The sequence below is a fragment of the Drosophila miranda genome, assembly GCF_003369915.1.
Source record: "Drosophila miranda strain MSH22 chromosome Y unlocalized genomic scaffold, D.miranda_PacBio2.1 Contig_Y1_pilon, whole genome shotgun sequence".
In the NCBI taxonomy this organism is placed as follows: Eukaryota; Metazoa; Arthropoda; class Insecta; order Diptera; family Drosophilidae; genus Drosophila; species Drosophila miranda.
In genome coordinates, this window is record NW_022881603.1 from 41,975,953 (window position 1) to 41,998,905 (window position 22,953).

The 22,953-nt window shown below is 41.9% G+C and overlaps 2 protein-coding genes across 2 annotated transcripts; one reads left to right on the top strand and one right to left on the bottom strand.

The window, feature by feature from the left end:
- Positions 1-497: 497 nt before the first annotated feature.
- LOC117191249 (kunitz-type serine protease inhibitor nigrescinin-6-like) lies at positions 498-1,286 on the top strand. Its single transcript, XM_033396166.1, has one exon. The coding sequence runs from the start codon at positions 595-597 to the stop codon at positions 952-954; it is 360 nt and encodes a 119-aa protein (XP_033252057.1). The 5' UTR covers positions 498-594; the 3' UTR covers positions 955-1,286.
- Positions 1,287-1,700: 414 nt separating this feature from the next.
- On the bottom strand, positions 1,701-3,363 carry LOC117191683 (odorant receptor 49a-like). The gene is made up of 4 exons (XM_033396484.1): positions 2,588-3,363; positions 2,334-2,535; positions 2,126-2,281; positions 1,701-1,772 (listed from the first exon to the last, which is right to left on the bottom strand). Exons 1-4 carry the CDS (start codon positions 3,361-3,363, stop codon positions 1,701-1,703), a joined length of 1,206 nt encoding a protein of 401 aa, XP_033252375.1.
- Positions 3,364-22,953: the final 19,590 nt, after the last annotated feature.

Here is a 22,953-nt window from a genome sequence, read left to right on the forward strand (position 1 = left end):
CGTGATAAATATCAGAACAGACAAAGATGAACCTTGTAAGAGATTAACATCACTGAGTAACCGTTACCAACACTAACTGCATACTGGGTGTGACTCTTTGGAAACAAACGTAAACAGTTTGTATATGGTAAACGGACTCGGCAAAAGGTTACTGTTCGAATCAGCAGCTTCTAATAGTTATTAAAATAGTGACGATATTACTATAACCTCTTATAATATCTTCAATCCCAATGCTCTTAAATGATCTGTAGTCGCGCTTATCTAGCGAACAATAACACCTCAAACTATAATCTAACAATGGAGAAATCTTATAAATGTAAATCTGTAGTCGGAGCTACCGAAAAAGCTCGGCAGCTTCCAACAGCTTAGGGGCCAATTCGAAAGCTCCACTCGATGTGGGGCCCTCAGCTCCAGCCGTGGCACTGACGATCTGCCGCCAGTCACGTCACTGGCCGTCGTATAAAACCAAATGCCGGGCCTGCGATGCAACCAGTTGCGTGCTACTAGTCGCCAGGTGAACAAGTGAGAGAGAAAGAGAGCTGTATCCCAGAGACTGTGTTCAGTTGAGTTCCGTTGAGTTAAGCGTGTGTAACAATGTGCGGAAAGGGCCGACTGTTGAGAGCGATGGAGGTAGCCAGTGTGGTGCTGGTGCTGGGACTGCTGCTGGCCTTGGCGGGTGTCAGCGAGGGTCGCCCCATGGATCTGTACGATGATGTGAGCGACTTCTTTGATGCCATTTCTTTGGACGATGTGGCCAATACGGGCCGCAACACGCATCCGGAGCAGTTCTGCCTGATGCCGGCCCGCAAAGGCGTATGTCGGGCCCTCATACCGCGATGGCGCTACGATCCCGAGCAGAAGAAGTGTGTGGAGTTCAAGTTCGGTGGCTGCGATGGCAACGAGAACAATTTCTCCAGCTACAAGGACTGCATGTCCACCTGCGAGGGAATGTAGGGGTCACCAAGATCAGGAGCTGGAGCTGGAGCTACTGCTGATCGGCCAATATGGTCGATGTGTTGCCAAAGGCGCCTGCTTTTCTTTCGAGCTCTGCAAAGTAGCAGAACCAAAGGCAGCATTTAATTTAACCCACATACACATACACAACATAATCTATTCAAATCTATTCGATTGTCTCTTCTGTACACGTAATATTTATATAGTTTCTGTCATTGATCCATTTATTTCGGAGGTGTCCCACACCACCGATCCACCTAGAGCTTAAGTTATTGTGATAAAATAAATCAAATTGATTCATCATGAAATAAAGAGTTTGATACTGAAACTGAATTAAAAAATGTTTTACAATTTTACGAAGAAGAAATGCAATCACAAACTGTGGAAACGAGCTCTAACTTGACTTCTTCTATAGAAGACTGTAAAAAGAGTATACACTAAGATTTGAGACCGAAAGATACATGGCGAGGGAATATGCAGGTCGGATCTCAAGCTCTCACTTAAATCTGGATACAAATCCACCGAATACCTCTACATTTGTAATGCTTAATTTTCGAATGAAAGTCTGTTGAATTGGCTAAATTAATATATCTGTTTATACTCTTCCGGCTCAAAAATGTATTGTATTAACACAACGTTACCCAATCATTCAAATAAAATAAAGTTTATTTGCAATACATAGAATAACAAGTTATTAACGTTTGCACATATTTTAACAACTAAAGAAAAAATACATCATTTACTGGTTATTCTCGAAACAGATCACTTCCCACAGTTTGGCGAATAACCGCAAAGAATCGATAGGTGATGCTCATCAGCTGTCAAACCAGGAAAAATGTTATTCAAATAATATGAGCGGAAACGGAAAGAGCCACTTTATACCCGGTACTCCGCAAGTGTTTGCCAATATTTTTATATATTCGATTTTACCTGTTTCCATTTTTCTTAGCATTTTTATTTTATAACACATCTGTATTTTTTCGCTTTTCTCGCACCAACACTAACCATTTTTTTCCTTTTGTTTCGCTTTTTGCATTGGGCTAGTGATGTCGATCACGAATATGTATACTTTATGTAGTTGGAAACCTTTCCTTCTGGCTATTACATACACTTCCACATATACATACCTTCATACTCTTCGAGTACGGGGTATAAAGAGAGGTTCACTCACGATCTTAAAGTTGTCGAGGGATATAACGATAATTCCCTTTGCAGATATCTCCGCTGGACGCTGGGCGCGAGCCATAATAAGGAGGAGGTCTTTCTTATACCGTATGGATCTATCATACCAATTCTGAAGATAGGCAGCCATGTAAATGCTGAAACTCTGAAGGGAAAAGAGTTAGTGTTTACCGAGCTTATATGTATGTACATCGTACCAAGTCGATAAGCCGCTGCCCATAGGAGCTGACCATACAGAACTGGGCAGCAACGCTGGCGAAGAGCATCATGTAGGAGATTCCCGCCGCATTCAGACCCTGGACAACGGTGTAAAAGGCCATGCAGCAGAGCAGACTGGCTGTGGTAAAAAGATTGGAGGCCAAGAGAAGGCCAAAAACCTGATTCACCTCCTTGTGCAAGCTTTAACAAAGTGCAAAGCTTATTAAATATCCGTGAAGTGAAAACCTCCCACCTGAGGATCTGCTGATGTTTCTGCACGAAGCTGCACAAGAACTCACAATCCGCTCGTTCTCGTTCTCGACTTGGAAGGTATGCGGCCAGCTTCTTGGCCAGATATCCAAAGTGCATGCAGATCTGGCTCGAGACACACATCATCCAGAGATCTGTGCCCAAACTGACGTTGACAATGAACTGGCTGTAGGTAAAGTCCATGATATAGGCTACAGCATAGCCTAGGGGAGTATCCACGCGGAAACTGAGCCGCGTTGGAAAGATTCGAAGAAAGAGAAACTGTGCATCGTTCCCCTGTAGAATATACATTGTGAACGACTGAAGAAGAGGCCCTAATGCCATCAGAGCCATCACGAAGTAGTAAAAGTACAACACATATCGCGTCGTTCGGGGAAGATGGTATCTGTTAACCTCGTACTCCCTCCGAAGCGAATCGTCCGTAGGATACAACTCCTGCAAACCTAGGATTAACGTACAAAGCCGTTTGCGGTAGATTATGAGTGTGACAAACTTCACTTCTGCACTGAGCATGTAGTAGAAGTGTATTGCCTGGCGCATGATCTTGGATGGACTCCCGGCCACAGACTCCCACTGAATAATCCTGAGAGCCACGAAAGAGGCCTCATAGCAGTTGCAGGCAATGCATAGGAAAAAGTAGCAGCGTAGGAGAACCTTTTGCCACGATAGACTGGCCGAGTCCAGAAAGTCGTATCCCAATGTCTTAGACATTATGTTCGCAAAAAAGATAAAGTCCTGGTATTCACGTTGCTTCTCCATCTCCTTCATCTTTTTGTTTTGCTGCCTTTCGACTCCGGACATTTCAAAGGGTTTGTTTCTCAACTCTAAACTGGTTTGTGTTTCTCAGGAATAGTTGGTTTTATATCCTCCAAGGTAGGAAAACATCTATCGATTGTCCTATACATAATTGTCGATTGAATAATTTATGTTCTAATTGTTTTGTTAAGTGTTAGGAAATTATTTAGTTGACGGTGCTATTAATACTCTTGAATAATAAATAATTTGTCTGTCCCGGATCAATCAATGGTCGTTTAGTGTAAACTGTTATTCAAATTCATCATTCACTTGGATCCTTTATATACTAAATGTTATTTAGTTACTATAATGTAGTCTAGACTTTTCTAGAAACTACCCAAGCTAAAGATGGAAAACCATTCATTGAATACTTACCAGCATTTATGCCTCATGTCTCATGCCTCATGCCTTATGTCTGCGGCCTCACATTGTTTGCAACTGAGTGTCGGCGGCTTTGGTTCGCCGCAGTTTGCCCCTTTGCTGCTTTGCTGCTTTGCCAGAGGCAAAAATCATTCAATGCGGCTTTACTTTCATAGATTTCACTTGGAAATGGCCCAAGCCCAACGCTCAGGTCTCTCAATGCAAAACTGGCCCATTCATGCGGGCCAGCACTCAATCGATCGATTGATCGATCGTTCTACAACATCAAATGGACAAACAAGATCAAATAGCTGCAAAGGTCACATGGAGAGACAGATGAGTAGACCACGTCAATGGATTCCCAGTTGGGTCTAGGTGAACCACTACGATCCACACCGTCAGCGGTAAAAATACGCACAGATACGGGCAGGCGGACGAACAAACCGGTGAGAAACCCACGCCAAAGCCATCGACGAAGCAAGCAAACATAAACAATTGGAAGGTGCGAATTTATGCTAAAACGATTGGCAATAAACCAAAAGAGGAAAAAACGAAATAAGTAACTCAAAATCTAATTCAACAAATATGCATAATTTTGAATCGAAGTCGCTGAAGCAAGACCTAGTCGAGGGCAAATCGAGGGTCTGGTCTGGGGCCTGGACTTGGGGCCAGAACTTGGACCGGGACTGGAGTTTGGCATGGGCGAATTTCCAAAATATTCGCATTTGAACCTGTATGTGCGGGCCTGCTGCACACGTACCTGAGCGTACACTTGTAGTAAAATATATTTGTATTCCCATTCGTCTATTCGTATATAGGTTTCTTTTATAAACAACGTATTGGATCAATGACTTAAAGCCGCTCACCAAAACAAAACGCGAAAATGCGGGCTTTACTGATCCAAATAAATCGAGCTGAGCGTAGTTGCAACATATGATAGCAACCGGCGACTGAACCGGCAGCTACTAGAGCTCTTACGGTGCTCTGATACCCTGGGTGGATGTTTATGTTGATTATGACGAACAGTTGGCTATCCCTTGCTCCAAATATATACATTAATTCCATGGAATCAACTAAAATCTACCCCAAATGTGTTCTAGATATAAACACATACATATACCATTCAGATGGCGCTATCTTTCTTCATACCTTCATGATTGATTAAGAATGGTTATATTTATTGGAACATTCGAGAACTTACTCGATTGGTATTATGTTTAGGACCAGCTCCTGCTTCTATACTCCATTTACAGGTTACAAGGGGTTCTTCGTAGTCTAATTTCTCACTTCTTTCTTCTAGTTCCTGCTTAATCGACGAATCAAAAAGGGTGTCATAATGGGCCCCAATGAATGGGCCACAGATTTTGCACATCTGTTGAAATTTGCTCAACAATTTGCGGTCTGGTCAAGGGGCTGAGTGAGCTTGCGTGCTCGCTTCAATCAAGCGACGCATGCGCAATATTTTTTCGCTGTTGGCCAAGCTTCTGGAAAACTCTGCGATGCGATTGGGCAACGCAGCGAATTCAATTGAATGCAATTTAAGTTCAGTCAATTGTGGAAGCAAGGTAGCAACGGAAATAGGAACAAGCTATCGGCCAGATCCAAATGTCTAGCTCTTTTTAGCCTGTACATCTCCAGAGAAGCAGGTAGCAGCAGTTACTAAAATTGCAAAAGAGGTAGGCAGTCAGCCAAAATTAATGGCAAAATGAGCTGCAAAGAAATTTGAACAATTTTCGCCATTTGTTGCAAGCTAGAAATTAATTAAAATGCACTAGGCGCACGCGGCACTGCAACAGCGGCAACATGCCATGAAAATGCACAATAACACATTTTCCGCGTTTCTGCAGCGGCAGCAGCGCAACTACAGTAAACGCATTTTATTAGCTACACATCCATACAACATGAATGTTTACTTTGGGTTTTGTTTTTTGTTTTCTTTCATTTTTCCCCTTTTTATTCGCTTTCCTGCAGTTCGAACTTTATTATTTGAGGCACGTACGACGAAGCGCTGGACAAAAGTGCAACGGCAACCAAGTCGGCCGACCATAGTGCAAATAAAAATAAAAAATTCAGAAAATACAGCACTGACCTGCAGAAGTATAGATACTCTTCCAGAGTGCGACGATCATTTGATATTTGTAAAGCCAATTGTTGGGCTTCGAATCTGCTTCTGAATGTACCACAAAGTTTTCCTGTTACACCTATTTATATTCTGAAAAATTGTCTATGATCGCTTAGACAGTCTTCGAGTATCTCAATTTGGCAGTGTGGAAACTTGCAACTCAACTCAACTTGTCATCCTGATCGAATTCATATATACCCTCTGCGAGAGCATAACAATATTCTCTTTTACCCCACCCTACTGCATGCCTAACCTTTCGATGGGCCTGTGTCTATGTTGAAGCGGCGACAACAACAACGACAACAACAACGACAACGACACCGACACCGACACCGACAACAACCAAAGTCAACGAACTTTGACGTCAGGCAGGCAGTAAAAGTCAGTTCTTTGTTTTTCTTGTTGTTGTGGCTGTTAGTGGCGCTGCCTGCTGGTGGGGGTGCTGCTGGTGGGAAAAATACATAGTAATATACAAGACGGGGCCCATTGTAATTGTTGCTGGTGCCGTGGATAGTGCAAATATACATAATCAAGCGCAAACAGACAGACATCGGTGGCATCGATACACCCATGATTAATGAAATGCAAAATAAAAAAAACAACAACACATGAAAACATGAGCTTCAAATATTTGTGGGTACACGCTGCGTATACACAATACCCATTTTTCTGAACATTCACGCAGTACTTTTGTACTTTTTTGTTCAGAAAGCTGCCTATTAAATTTTCAATTTCTAAAAAATAACCTATAAAAAATCTCTGCTACTGATGCAAATATATAAGACTATATAAAACTTACGAATAGAATCTCCAGGAGTGTCTAAAGCTTCGTTCTCTGAAGATAGCCTTCTGTTATTCTGAATAATTTCTAGAAAACACTCATTCGCGAACGCCATTTAATTTGCACTCAATGAATTCGAAATCTTTATAATAGTTTTCTCTTTGCTCAAAATCAAAACATTATAGTATCACTATCTTACCCGGCAAACCATTTTCCGCAGTGCTGAGAACTATTTCTGCTTCTCCAAACAATGTCTTTTTGTAGCATGAATTGAATGTGCGAATGGGCATGGAACATGTTTGAATTTGGATCCGTGCCAATGAGCAAGCCGTTCAATGGTTCTGGTGGTGTCTCAATTTCTGGTATGTATGTAGTTGCACTTTTCCTGATGAGCAACACATGTCATCTGACTCATGTTAGAATTTGATCTCACAGCACCAATCAGCACTTTCAGATGAGCGGAATATTAAAAATATGTCTCGTACTCTAATGCGGGACGAAGAAAAGAAGCGAATGTAAATGCTCGATGAACTTGTTAATGTTGTCTTCTCTCTGTATAGAAACCTTTCAAAGTCATAAAACACGTAGCACACACACACACATACAAATAGTCATCACCGCGCCAATTCCGCTCAAGGAGCTGATACGGGATAGGAAGGAGATACACGACACCACGCAGAACAGTGATGCAGAGGTGAAAGGAGTAGTATGAATAGATTAAAGACGCTGGACCCACAAATGGGTCGTGCCATTCATCGTAGCGCATCCGAAGGTATGGGATGCAACCACTAAGTTTCCTGCAACAATAATGCGGAAGCTTCGGATGGCAGGTAGGGCAAGGGGAGTGTCGCCGGAGTATGAAGGAATGGTTGTGCGAAGCAATGCTTTGCGGCCGTACCTAACTACACAGACCCTAAACATTTTTTTATATTAGTATGATTTAGACAGGAATTACATACCTATTTGATAAAATGTACAAGTGTACACCGTGACACGAGAGTTTTTAGTATTAGATGTAGTACTTTCATGGACCTCACTGTGCCACAGATATTGTTTCTAAGACTATCCAACGTGTGGGTTGACAACATTATCTGTTTATAAGCAACTTTATCTATTGGAATAGACATACTGTCTACGCGAAGCTAAGAAAATTTGGTAACCCATTAGGATTTGCCGCCCAAAAAGTTATCTTATCCAAGAGCTGATAGAGAAATTAAATACAGAAAGACAGAGGGGCACGACAATGATAAACTTTATTTATTATATAATTTATCGACTTTTCCAATTGCTAAATACAATAATATATCATTATCCATAGACTAAAATACGCAATGTAACTATATCTATGTTTATGTGTACATATATAGGTATATTTATATATATATATAATTAAATATGCGACACTTCAGTTTACGTTTTAAAAAAAGTTTTATTCTTCACTTAAACTTTGGCGTACATTGATTAGTTATTTCCCCGACGATGACTGAGGTCTGAAGTCTTGAACGGAATTAACTTTGGTTGAATTCTCCGACGGTGTCGCGATTGACGTTTGTCTTGAACAGAACTCAGTTGGCTTCTTAGATGCAGACTATTTATATTATGATGCTCGGTTTGGGATTCGGATTTGGATTCGGAGGCGTTGGCTTCGACTTCGGCTTCGGAGATGGAGTACGTGACTCGATCGATATGTGGGAAAGGCGGCTTTTGATGAAAGGCTTCCGCTGCGTATGATCGGTGTTGCATTACTTGGGGGTGGCTGAGAATAGGGCCTCTGAATGGTCAGCTAGGATGGTGTGATTCTTGAGAATCGATTCGTAATTGATCTCTGAAGAGTGGCGTGATTCTGGTGCGGCTGGATTCTAGTGCGGCTGGATTCTAGGGCGGCATCTATTGTTTTATGTTCAACTTCCAGTTTAGGGTGTTTGTTTACATTGCCTGCAATCGGCTGCGCGTGGTCCATTTGGAGCGTGAGATTGTTTATGAGGGTTCGAAGCTGAGGGTGTCGTATTGTTTATAGTATTGTAGGTGCAGGTAATAGACATAGACAAGGGTATGCGGAGCATGGACTATAGATATGTCACTCCCCCATTGTTAGATTTAAGCCTGTGCTCAGGCGATTATCCTTGGATATAGTTCAGGTGCGTCTAAAACTGTGCCTGCTGGGGATTCCTCGTCTTCGTCTAAGGGGGTTTCTATGTGCGGGTCGGGTTTAAGCTTTTTGCTTTTACTTAGATTAAACAATTTGTAGGTTAATCCTATTATGATTATGACAAATAGTAGTATTAAGCTTACATGTAATACATTATTTAATCGCGTATTTTCTATTACGATTTCTTTGGTTTGCAAATAAGACAATGGTTTAATTTTTGTTACGTTATTGTTGATGTAGATGCTTTGTGCAAATTCTGGTATGGAGTTGGATATTAAGAATTCGTTTAACTGTACACTGCAATTATGTATTTTTATTAATGCGTTACCTTCTACTTTTATTTCTTGGTTTAGGCAATCTTGGTTTAATATGGTTTTTGGTAATTTCCAAGTTAACAATATATTGGGTTCTATGAAACTTATTTGAAAGTTTTGGTGTGCTTTGGTGTATGGATATTTTGTTTCTACTTGTTTGACTATTCCTGAAATACATTCGTCATTTATTTTTCGTTTTGATTCTTTTTCATATACCTCGTTTTCTAGAACGTAATAATTGTTTTGCGTTAGGTCAGTGAGGATGTTATTATCTTCATCTGGATATGGGACAATTTTAAGTATAGGAATATTTCTGATCTCTCGTGGGATGTTGGAAATTATTAGTATTTCGTTAGTGTCTGATTTCAACCAGGTAGATGTTTTGATATTTAATAATTTCTCTGAATCGATGTGTTTCAGGTAATCCTGCCTCAATAATTTTGGATTTAAGATCCCTAATCTTGTTAGCTGCATGCCTTATTCAATATCCTCTATGTACGCTGTAAAATGTTGAAGGTTAAATATTAATATCTCTAATTGCTTTTTTCTATCATTATCCTTGTTTAATTTATTGACAACTTCTATGCCAGAATTTACTGCTTGAATTACTAAGTTTAATTCGTTAGCTTGAACACTGTAGCTAGCCAGATTGTTTATTTTCCCTTCTAATTCGACTTTATCATCTTGAACTAATGTTCCAAATAGATATTTATATACTGTGCCTACTGCATTTATAAGGCCTCTTTTGTTTCTTTTGGCTATTTTGATGCCGTTGAATTCACGTTGCAATTTCTCGACAAATAATTGAACTTGGATTTCGTTATTAAATTGGGTTGCCTGTTCTAGTAAACTCTGATATGTTTCATCTGTTCTTGTTATATTAATTGTTAGATAATGGTATTCATAATTAATGGGTATGTTAATGGTATTTGTTTTGAATATGAGATATCCATTCCTTGAGTTGATGGGATCTATCTCTATATTCTGTCCGGAAGACTGTAGGACGGTAAACATTAGTAAGATTATAATCTTAATCATGTTGTAGCTCCGGATTCCCAGTACTCTCTTCGGGTACTCTGCAATTATCGTATTTACTTTTATTAGATTTTTTCTTTCTTTGGAATTTCGTTTTATAGTGGGTGATTTTCCTCCCTCTATTTTTCTCTTCAAAGTGCTTTTCGTCTACCTGCCTAATTTCCCCTGTTCTTTTGAACGGGTTGGTTGTTTTTGTTTTAACTAGGGGTGCATTCTTGTAGCGTGTGTCTACTTCAAAGTCGATTCTATCGTTATTCAAATGATTGATCTTCCTAACTTTATTCAGTTGGGTGTTATAATTTGGTAGTCCGGCGTACAGGAAGATATCAGCTGGGGATCTTTTTGTAGTATTATGAACCGTTTTATGGTTATAAGTGTATAGAATTAACTCGAATTTTGTGAGCTTGTTTTCTATGTTATCCTCACTTGAAATGATTCTTAATTTTTCATTGATCGTTTTATGTAGTCGTTCTACATCAGAAACTCCGTTTTTACTGGTGGTGATTTCGATTTTCACATTTTCCGAATTCAACCATGCTTGCAATGCTGCGCACATAAAGGCTGAATCTTTGTCGGCTTTAATTCCCTGTGGCTTGCCCATTTCGTTAAAGACTTTTATGATGGCTCTCTTGGTTTCTAACCAGTCACGACACTTAACTTATACAAGGGTAGCGAATTTAGAATATACATCAATGCATGATAGGAATTGTTGATTGCCTACCAAATAGAAATCCATGACATACTTTTCTCTGATATTTTGTATTTCAGGGGTGATTTCGAAGGTTAGATTGGTGTTACGATGCTCAGTTTTAGCAACGTTGCACGTAGGACATTCATTGATAATATTTTGGATTAACTTTTGATAATCGGGGTAGTAGAATTTTCCTTTAAACCAATTAGTGGTCTTTTCGATACCTGGGTGAAGTAGCTCTTTATGATTCTTCAATATTTGTTCTTTGAATTCGGAGTAGTTCGGAATATTTATGAGTTTGGTACTGGATTTAATCAGTTTAGTGAAGTGATTTGGACTGATTATCTCCAGGAATGCCCTTTGGAACAGTGGGAAGTCTACTTCGTTATGGAAATATAGTGCACTCTTTTTGGTACACACATATTCCTTTATTATATCTTTTGCTAATGATTCTGTCATTTTGGTATATGTGATTTTTATCAGTATCTTGTGGAAATAGTGGGATGTTTCTACCTTATCCTCATTACCTTTAATCAGTTCTATTTGCCTATTATAGTAATTGATTGGTCTCTCTGTAAGTGGAATATAATTTGTATTATCTTCTTGCGCGCTATGGACCGTTGCACAATCACTATTAATGGTTTCCCCAAGTAGGTTTTCGTTAATCTTTACTCTTGATAGCGCATCGGCTACATGGTTCTCCTTTCCGGGTAAATATTTTATTTTGAAGTCAAATTCATTTAATTTGATCTTCCATCGTTGTAGCTTCATATTTGGTTCCTTGAGGTTATTCAACCAAATCAAGGGTTTGTGATCACTCAATATCTCAAACGTTCTACCAAACAGGTATGATCTGAAACACTTAGTTACTTGATTTCGTGTTCGTTTAAGGTTCTACTTGCTTAGCAGATTGGTTTGTGGTCTTGCGACAACACTGCTCCTAATGCAATGTTACTTGCATCGGTTGTTACCGTGAACATTTTGTTGAAATCTGGGAATGCGAGGATGGGGTCTGAGGTGATAAGTACTTTCAATTTTTCGAAGGCCTCGACGTATTTTTCCTCTGTTGGGTCTATGACTGCTCGTTTCTTTAATTTGAGTGTCATAGGTTTTGCTATATTAGCGAAGTTGGGAATGAATTTCCTATAGAATCCACATAAACCTATGAATGATTTTATTTTTGTGGTTGTATTGGGTATTGGGAAGTTTATTATGGCAGATATTTTCTTTGGATTAGGAACTATGCCGTTAGTTGTTACTACATGGCCTAGGAATTCCGTTTCTTTCTTCAGGAATTCACACTTATCCATTTGTAGCTTTAAGTTGGCGTCTCTCAACTTTCCAAATACTCTCCTTAGTGACAACAGGTGTTCTTCCAATGAAGTGGAAAATATAATGATGTCGTCTAAGTATACGAGGCAATCTTTGAAGATTAACTCTTCTAGCAGATTGTTCATACATCTTTGGAAGGTAGCGGGGGCAGTGGTTAGCCCAAAGGGCATACGAGTGAACTCGTAATGACCATGCTTCGTGGAGAAGGCTGTTTTTGGGATTGAGCTAGGTTCCATAGGAATTTGATGGAATCCCTTAGCTAAATCGATTGTTGTGAAATATTGGCACCTACCTAGTTTATCTAGTATTTCGTCCATTCTGGGTGTAGGAAATTTATCCTTTATTGTCACCTCGTTTAGACTTCTATAATCTACTACCATACGATATTTCTGCTTTCCTGAAGCATCTATTTTCTTTGGTATCATAGCGATGGGTGCACAATAGGGAGAGTTCGACTTACGAATGATTCCCTGTCTAATCATATCTTTGATTTGTTGTGTCACTTCTTGATCGTGTATTTGAGCATATTTATATGGTCGACGATATACAGGATCTTCGTGATGGGTTTTAATTTCGTGCTTTATAGTACTAGTGAAGGTCAAAATGTCACCTTCTTTATACTGCACGTCCTTAAATTCATAGAGAACTTTCTTTAGTTTCTCCTTTTTTTCGTCATTTAAATGTTCCAACCTTAGCTGGTTGCATTCCCTTAATTCATTATCTAATGCGGAAGCGAAGTATTGCTCTCCTTCAGGAGATGGGTCAAGGCACTTAGGTGTAGTTATATCTTCCTTTGAAGATGGCTTAACACCTTTGTGTGCGGTCTTGCCGACGGCAATTGGTTCTCCACTTTGGATGATTGGGTATGACCTTTCTCCTAACGTTACCGTTTCATTTCGGTAATAGATGACTGCTTTGCTGGCCATCAAATATTCTCTGCCTAAGAGTATGTCATAATTTTCAGAAAAATTATGAATATAAAATTTTTGTTTTGTCGGACAGTTTTTGGTTGCATTACGTGTAAGGCTCTGAGTCAGACGGACGGGTCCATTGATGGTAAGGACGGTGAGGTTGTCGCTATCGACTTTGGAATCTGTATAGTTTTCTTTTATTATATTTATTGACGATCCCGAGTCCGCGATACCTCTTAATTATACCCGATACTCAAAATGAGTATTGGGGTATATTAGATTTGTGGTAAAAGTGGATGTGTGTAACGTCCAGAAGGAATCGTTTCAGCGCCTAGTGCTCAAAGACTATAAGAGCTAGAGCAACGATGTTTTGGATCCAGACTTCTGTGATATGTCACTGCTACAAAAATATTTCAAAACTTCGCCCCGCCCACTTCCGCCCCCACAAAGGATGAAAATCTGTGGCATCCACATTTTTAAAGATACGATAAAAACAAAAACGCAGAATCAGTGAGGATGACCATATCTTCTACAGTGCAAAATCTGAACCAGAGCGTATAATGATTATAGCCAGAATCAAGAAAACAATTTCATTCTTTCTCGCTCTGTCTCTCTCTAACACACAGATTTCATGGTCGGTTTTGTCAATTGCAAAATATGAGTTCAAGGATCTCAGAACCTATAAGAGCCAGAGCAACCAAATTTGGTATCCACACTCCTGTGATATCGGACCTTGACCGTTTCGTGTCCAAATTTCGCCACACCCCCTTCCGCCCCCGCAAAGGACGAAAGTCTGGGGCATCCACAAATCTCAGAGACTATTAAGGCTAGAGTAACCAAATTTGGTATCCGCACTTCTGTTAGATCTCACTATAAAACGTATATCTCAGAATTTCGCCCCACCCCCTTCCGCCCCCACAAAAGACGAAAATCTGTTGCATCCACAATATTGCACAGTCGAGAAAACTAAAAACACAGAATCATAGATAATGACCATATCTATCAGATTGCTGAATCTGGATCAGATCGGATCATTTTTGTAGCCAAAAGCAAGAAATCAATTTTCAGTGGCTACGCAGCGCCCGATGTCACGCTCAGACTGATTTTCTGTCTCTCTCGCACGCACTCTTTGTCGTGTGGTTCAATATTAGCGGCGTCTGCCGCAGGAGAGCCATACTGACTTAGTATCGGGTATAACTGTAGAGTTGCGGTGTCCGCAGCAACTCACAACGTTCCACCTCGTTTTTTATTATTTACGATTATTTCTATATATGGTCTTCCTCGATTTCTTCCGAGGCACTCTGCTGAAAATTTACATCCATTTTCATTTGTCCGCTTTGGCTTTCCCTAGATCGTTTGACTGGCTGATTTGGTGCACTGCTACCTGCCTGAGTCTGATTGATTTGATAGTTTGTGTGATTCTGTACTCTGCCCTGGTTTAAGGAATTTCCAAATTCGTTAAATAATCCTTTATTATTTACGGCATTATTTCCTGAATTATTTCGATTCGATCCATGATTATTTCTGGAAGTACTTGGGTTTTGATTGTTATAATCGTTACTACTATAGCGAGGGTAATAAGTTCCAACATTCCTACGATTGTTATTTCCGTTTCTTGAATGTTCGTGATTCTTGTTATCAGTTACGAAATTTTCGTAGATTCCTAACTCTTGAGCTGATTTTTCTAGATTAGCCATAGTAGAAATGTCTTTCTTTGCTAAAATGATGAACAGTTTATTGGGTAGAGCATCTTCTATGGTATGTCTGGTGGCATTTGCCAGAGCGTTTTTAAAGATTATCTTATTTTCTGGGCTAGTCTCCAGGTTTAGTTTACTTACTATAACATTTGACTTAATTTCTAGTTCCTCTACGAACTTACGAATATTCCCATTGAATTTGGTGTCGTGTAATTGTTGTAGCAGCGTTTCGTATGGAGTGTGGTTGTTGAATTTGCTGATTAGGGCTGCTTTTAGATCGGTCCAGGTGTTGGGTTGAAGGCTTTGTGATAAAAGTTGTGCTCGTCCGCACAGTTTACCCTCAGTGGCTCCGTACATGATGCTTTGTTGCCGGATGTCTTCTGTTGAGTACAATTCGGAGATGTACTCGATCCTACTTATGAACGAGCTTAGGCGTTCTTGGCATCCGTCGTATGGTGGAATTTGCCTGATTGACTTCAAGGCTTGGTTCAGGTGTATTTCTGTTAGCGGCATGTTGGTTTTTTTTTATTTATTTATTTTTTTTTTTTCTAATATTAATTGAGTTTCAATAGTGTAGATTCTTTGGCGGATCTCTTTAGTATTAGCGTTACTTTTCCTCTGATCACTGTAGGTTATTACGCACTGTAATTGTCACTACGCCAATTGATCGTCTTAAAAAAAAAGGATTCACTTTTAACTGAGATCCTACCGACTGCGTCAATTAAATATGCGACACTTCAGTTTACGTTTTAAAAAGGTTTTATTCTTTCACTTAAACTTAGCGTACATTAGTTATTTCCCCGACGATGACTGAGGTCTGAAGTCTTGAACGGAATTAACTTTGGTTGAATTCTCCGACGGTGTCGCGATTGACGTTTGTCTTGAACAGAACTGAGTTGGCTTCTTAGATGCAGACTATTTATATTATGATGCTCGGTTTGGGATTCGGATTTGGATTCGGAGGCGTTGGCTACGACTTCGGCTTCGGAGATGGAGTACGTGACTCGATCGATATGTGGGAAAGGCGGGAGTTGGTGAACGGCTTCCGCTGCGTATGATCGGTGTTGCATTACTTGGGGGTGGCTGAAAATAGGGCCTCTGATTGGTCAGCTAGGATGGTGTGATTCTTGAGAATCGATTCGTAATTGATCTCTGAAGAGTGGCGTGATTCTAGTGCGGCTGGATTCTAGTGCGGCTGGATTCTAGGGCGGCATCTATTGTTTTATGTTCAACTTCCAGTTTAGGGTGTTTGTTTACATTGCCTGCAATCGGCTGCGCGTGGTCCATTTCGAGCGTGAGATTGTTTATGAGGGTTCGAAGCTGAGGGTGTCGTATTGTTTATAGTATTGTGGGTGCAGGGTAATATACATAGACGGAAGACTTTTTTCAAAAAAAACAAACGTGATGATGACTCCGGTCCAGCGGGCTCTAGTTTCGGTTTTACCTTAAATTGTCAGGTAATGTATGACTAAAAAAAACAAGTGCTCGACTTCAAAGCATTTATTGGACTGGTCGCAGCCAGAGATAGCAAAAAACTCCCCGACTCCACCGTCGAGCCGATCTTGAATGCGCAGAGAGCAGTACAAGAGCGCGGCGTGTGAGAGCAAAAGCTCTGCTCACAACATCGCACACGCTACGATAGAGTAATTACGATCGTCTGCTGCAACATTCCGGCCCCGTTGAAGACCTCCGGTGCTTCAACCGTCTATTGGCAGTTTTGCCAATTTGTGTATGGGCGTTTAATTACGCCCGCGGGTGTTCGCACCTCGGCGACGCGCACTCTCCCATCTTCTCCCTTGATTGCGGCCACCACTCGTCCTGTGGTCCACTTCTGTGGCGGTGTGTTGTCCTCGTGGACGAGCACTAGACAGCCAATGTCCAAGTCTGGCCCTTTGGTAGCCCACTGGTGACGCTTCTGCAGGCTGACCAGGTAGTCCTTGGACCAGCCCTGCCAAAACTGCTGCTTGAGCGCTGACATCATTCGCCACCGCTTCAAGTACGCGAAGCTTTCCCTGCTGCATCTGTCGTCGTGATCTGATTCGGGCGGCAGCGAAAGAAGCGGCTTCCCGATCAGCAGGTGCCCTGGCGTTAGCGCTTCTCCATCGCTGGGATCGTTGCCTGGGGACGCGATTGGCCGGGAGTTGAGAAGAGCCTCTACCTCTAACAGGTGGGTGCACAGCTCGTCCGCGGTGAGCTTGGCGTTGCCCACTCCGCGTACCAACCTCTGCTTGGCTGATTTGACGGCTGCCTCCCACAATCCGCCGAAGTGTGGTGCTCTCGGTGGTATGAAACACCACTCGACGCCTTGGCGCGCTGCGTACGCCTTGAGCCGGTCCTGGTCCCTCTGGTACGCTTGATGCAGCTCGTTCAGCACCTTGCTCGCGCCCACGAAGTTGGTGGCGTTGTCGCTGTACACCTTCTCCGGAAGGCCTCTTCTCCCGATGAACCTTTTAAAAACAGATAAAAAACTATCAGTGGACAAATCTGCTACAAGCTCCAGGTGAACAGCCTTTGATACAAAGCAGACGAAGACGGCTACATATGTCTTAATAGGGGGCCTGCCGCGAATCTTGAGAGACACGTAGAATGGGCCGCAGAAATCTACCCCACAAATCAAAAAGGGCCGAGCTCTTCGCACTCTATCAGCTGGCAGGTTTCCCATGATCTGTCCCTGTAGGACTGGCTTGTATCGGAAGCAGTGCACACAATTTCTCAGGATCCTTGTACATGCTTCTCGAGCATTGATTAGCCATATCTGCTGCCTTAGCAACGAAACCATGACTTTGGCGCCTGCATGGTAGTGAGTCCGATGCAAATTGCGAAGATAAAGCGTCACGAACTGCGACTTTTGCGACAGCAGCAGAGGAAATTTGGCGTCATACGGAATCTCTGCGTTGAGCAACCTTCCTCCCACTCGAATCAGTCGCAGCGTTACTCCGTCGAGTTCGCTCGTATGTATGAACGGGTTTAGTCGTTGAAGATGCGGTGACAGGATTTCCGACCTCGCTAGCCTTTGGAATTCTGGTCCCAACTCGTGTCTTTGGACTACTTCTACCAGCCTTAGAAATGAGACCTTAAGTTCTTTGGCTGACAGAACGACCTCTCGACTACGCTTTCTTCCTTGTAGGAACCGGTTTACATATGCCATAATCCGAAGCAATTTCTCAAAGGAAGAGCATCTTTCAATCAACTCGATGAAATCATTGGCCTGACACTTTGCCACTGAATGTGTTGCCAAACACTTCTTGTTTTCCGACCGTTCCATTTCTGGGGACAACTCAACCTGATGTAGACATGGCCACTCCTCAGAATTCCTGAGCAGAAATTGGGGACCCTCAGTCCCCGTCTACGTCTGTGCCACGTGACACCAAATCGGCTGGGTTTTGCTCAGTAGGAACGTGCCGCCAAGTCACACCGCTTGACGATTCCTGGATTTCAGCAACCCTATTGGCCACAAACGTTGCGAGCGTGGCTGGATCCCTTTCCAGCCAGTACAAGGTGACTTGGGAGTCCGACCAAAAGTTCCCACTTTCGATCATGAACTTGTCCAGGAGCGGTTTTACTTGAGCCCATAAAGTGGATAACAGGAGTGCTGCGCACAATTCGAGTCTTGGAATCGATTTCGTTTTGAGAGGAGCTACTCGAGACTTTGCGGTAAGAAGCTTAGACACGACATTTTTACCATCACTGGTACGGATGTAAATGCAGCATCCGTACGCTTCACCTGATGCGTCTGCGAATCCGTGAATCTGAACGCTTTTATGCGTGGGAAGGCCAATGTAGCGAGGTATGGTTATCTTGTCTAATTCAAACAAATTTTGCTTGAAGTGGTTCCAACTCGTGTGCAAACTCATGGGAACCGACTCGTCCCAATCCAACTTTTGCCGCCACAATTGCTGCAGCAATATTTTTGCCCTCGTTATTAAGGGACATAATAACCCTAATGGGTCGAACAATCGGGACGCAACTGACAAAATGTTTCGCTTTGTAGGGGTCAATGAATCAAATGAGTCATCTAAATGATAATGGAACAAATCATTTTGCGGATTCCATCTAATTCCGAGCGTTTTAACAGACGACGAAGGATCAAACTGCAGCGATTTCTCCTGGCCACTATCGGACAGCAGCTGGGGATGATTTGACGCCCACTTGGCCAACTTAAAACCCCCGGATTCTAAGACCTCACACACTTCCAGCCGAATACGTTCTAAATCTTCCAGACTGTTTGCTCCAGTAAGCATATCATCGACGTAAAAGTCACTTTTTATGACTTGTGATGCAATAGGATGGGACTCAGCATAAACGTCTGCCAATTCAACGAGACAGCGGATGGCCAGAAATGGAGCTGAGGCTGTCCCATAAGTAACCGTATTCAGGCGATACGTTTGAACATCTACATTTGCCTTATCCCTCCACAGAATCAATTGGAAATTTCGGTCTTCTTCGGCGACCTGAACTTGCCTATACATTTTGGAGATGTCAGCTGTGAGCGCAAAACGATTTAATCGAAATCGGGCAAGAGTTGCGTAAAGCTCCCTCTGAATAGTTGCACCCACCATCAAAGTCTCATTTAATGAGATTGAAGTCGATGTTTTGCTCGATGCATCGAAAACGACGCGTAGCTTGGTGGTTTTACTATCAGGTCTCAGGACACATTGATGTGGAATGTAGTAATGGCGTCCTGGAGGAGTGTCTGGAAGCAATGACATGTGGCCAAGGACGAGATACTCTTTCATAAACTCCATATACAGATCATGCAAATACTGATCTCGTGAAAGTCTGCGTTCTAGGGGTAGAAAGCGGCGTTTTGCCGTCTCGAACGAGAAACCCAACACGGGATTTATTTTAAATGGCAGCCCCACTTCAAAACGACCCGATTCGAGCCTGCGTAAAGTCTGCTTAAAGTTTTGTTCGCAAGCCAATTGTTCAGCTGTATATACAGCCTTCGACTTCTCTGGGACCTGTTCCAATTCCCAAAAGCGCTCCACCAGAGAGTCGAGAGAACAATGATCGCTACCAACAGCGATATTGCATACAGCATCCTGTGCTGATGCCTTATATTTTCCTGATACAATCCATCCCAACAATGTTTTCTGGATTGATGGGAGATAAGAACACCCATTTAATTGGCCTACACACATTAACTCAAAAAAGGTTTCTGCCCCTATCAATAAGTCAACCTTAGCAGGCTTGTAAAACTGCGGGTCTGCCATCTGCAGGTTTGCTGGTATCTTCCATTGGGCGAAATTGACAACATTATCGGGTTGGTATGTGGAAATCGACCTTAACACCCAAAAATCGGAATCAAAGTTGTGATCGTTGATACGAGATTGGACAGAAGTATGAATCTTGTGCTTTATGTCGGACGAGTTTTTTCCAACAGTTGTGATATTAAGGCACGACTCATCACTGCGCAATCGTAAGCGCTGGGCTAGATCCTCGGATATAAAATTAATTTGGGAGCCGGAATCTAGAAGTGCCCGTGCATACTGAAATTGTCCGGACCGATCTTGCACCTTTACAACAGCGGTAGCAAGAATAACCTGGTCAGCACTAGCAACGTGACTAGAATAAGCTGTCTGAGGCTCAGACGATGACGAATGTTCTACTGGCACAGAACTAGGCCCATTTTGCTGTGGCTCAACCCCGTATCGATGAAGCAGAGTGTTATGGGGCTTAGAGCACACTCGACATTTTGCTGTCTTGCACCTCGTCACTGTATGACCTGGCCTCAAACAATTTATGCACAGTCGGAGTTGGTTGGTGATATCGAACCGTTGAAGAACAGGAAGAGCAATAAACGATTGACAATTGCTTATGGTATGATTCCCCGCGTGGCAATAGCTACATTTCGAATCAGCTCGCCTATCCGTCTTTTCACATGAAAATGACGATTTAGTGGGTCCTTTACTTGTCTCTTGTTTAGTTTTACCCTTATTCCGAGTTGACTCTTCGGCAGCTAGATGCTGATAGCGCCGATTCAGCTGGGCTGCGCACTCGGACCAAGACGGTAGTTTATCGTAATCCAGTTGCTCCTCGAACCGAGACTTCGTTGTGGGATCTACTTTAGACAGCGCTATGTGAATTAGCATCGCGCTATTTATGTCTTTTTCACTTCCTAACGACTGCAGAGAAGAATATATGGCTGACACCGTGTCAATGAGGGACCGAAGGCATGAAGCAGAAGCTTTTGTTGTGCTGGGAATGTCAAACAACTGCGAAACAGTATCAGAAAAGATCAAATATTTTTTGTCGTAAACCTCCTTCAAACTATCAAGAGCCTTCTCATAATTGTCTGCAGAGATCTGAAACGCCTTCACTGTTCCCAATGCATCGTCAACGAGACACGACAGTAAGTGGTTGAATTTTTCCACATTTGATAATATTGGGTCGTTATGCACCAAACTCTCGAAAAGGCTTATAAAGTTTTTAAATTCAGAATGTTTTCCACTAAACTTGGGGAGATTCATTTTAGGCAGATGTGATGAATGACGCTGGCTACTCCTATCCCTCCTCTGTATTCGCTGAGTTTCGGGCTCTTTAAGTGCAGACATGTACAGAGCCTTTGTGGTAACACACATATCCTCGACCGATGCTCGTAGATCGTTGTTGGGATTTAAACAATCCATGTCTGCCTGTATATCCATCAACTTTTCACAATAATTTTCGATCAGCTCGAGTCTGCATTTAATTTGAAGAGAGTCGAACGAAATAGTTTTTTCTTCAAAGGCCGTTCTCACACGCCTTAGATCGCCCATCACCCTATCGTGCCTTTGCATTGCTGTTGCTAACTTTTGCAGGACTTTTGGACCCCCTCCTTCTTTTGAACCTCCTTCCCTGGTAACAATTTCCCTTTCCTTTTCACTCATTCTGGCGCTTTCTCTTACTTCAAGAGAGTCGGAAAGTAATGCACTGGGTTTAGACAATGGTTAACCAAAATACTGTAGGGTATGCAAAAACTATGAAAGAACGCGAAATTTCCACAAAAAACTATGTATCGGCTTCAAAGGGTTAACGCAGCGAAACAAACACAAATTATGCTGCCAATGCACACAACCAAACGCAGCCAAATTATGCACAATTTGGCGCAACGATAGCGTTACCGAAGTAAAGGCAGCACCAATAAGCGGTACTTCGCAAAAGAGAATTGAAAACAGCGGCAATGACCGGAGCGTCTGATTAGCAAGTACCGTAAACCCTCATCAATTTGCACTTTTCTTCAATCCACCAATATTCCGCATAGAATAAATATTTTATGTTGCTGGCTGTTCACTTTGGTTTATTTTATTACTTTGTGTTTTATTTAATTGGTATTCCAATTCAACGAGGTGCCAATGAAATTGAGATCAGTGGCCAAATAGAGAAACACAGCGCACAAAATGGTGGCTTGGTTCTAGAACTCAATTTTTTTCGCACTAAATACCTGAGAATTCGGCATAGATTAGCCGAACACTTTCCTTTTTTGTTGAGTAAAGATGAATCCAATTTGTCGCACAAAACCAGCCAGCTAGAGCTCTATTCGCAACAGAACAAAAAAAAAACCAATGACTTGTGCCGAGACAACGAAGATGCACTGTAGGTCACTGGTTTGTCGTGCGAATTTCCACGAAATGCTGGATGCCGATGTCCCTGCTGGGGCGCCAATGAAAATTCGGAAGACTTTTTCCAAAAAAACAAACGTGATGATGACTCCGGTCCAGCGGGCTCTAGTTTCGGTTTTACCTTAAATTGTCAGGTAATGCATGACTAAAAAAAACAAGTGCTCGACTTCAAAGCATTTATTGGACTGGTCGCAGCCAGAGATAGCAAAAAACTCCCCGACTCCACCGTCGAGCCGATCTTGAATGCGCAGAGAGCAGTACAAGAGCGCGGCGTGTGAGAGCAAAAGCTCTGCTCACAACATCGCACACGCTACGATAGAGTAATTACGATCGTCTGCTGCAACAAAGGGTATGCGGAGCATGGACTATAGATGTCACTATTTATATATAGATATATATATTATCCTTTTCTTCAATATGTGTATACATATACTTTTTATGGATTTCGTTTCTGCCGCTTAACATCGATAGGTATGCTCCGTTTGTCAGCGCAGCTAAATATTATCATATGTTATGTGGTTTATGCCATGTAGGTATTAACTTGAACAATTTCCGATTGGA

Bases quoted from the DNA above. Each gene is read 5' to 3' on its own strand.
- LOC117191249 (XM_033396166.1), top strand. From the start codon at position 595: ATGTGCGGAAAGGGCCGACTGTTGAGAGCGATGGAGGTAGCCAGTGTG.
- LOC117191683 (XM_033396484.1), bottom strand. From the start codon at position 3,363: ATGGAGAAGCAACGTGAATACCAGGACTTTATCTTTTTTGCGAACATA. The intron at 2,282-2,333 runs GTACGATGTACA...TTTTCCCTTCAG, and splicing joins GGCAGCGGCTTATCGACTTG to AGTTTCAGCATTTACATGGC. The intron at 1,773-2,125 runs GTGAGTGAACCT...CTGGTTTGACAG, and splicing joins CCCTCGACAACTTTAAGATC to CTGATGAGCATCACCTATCG.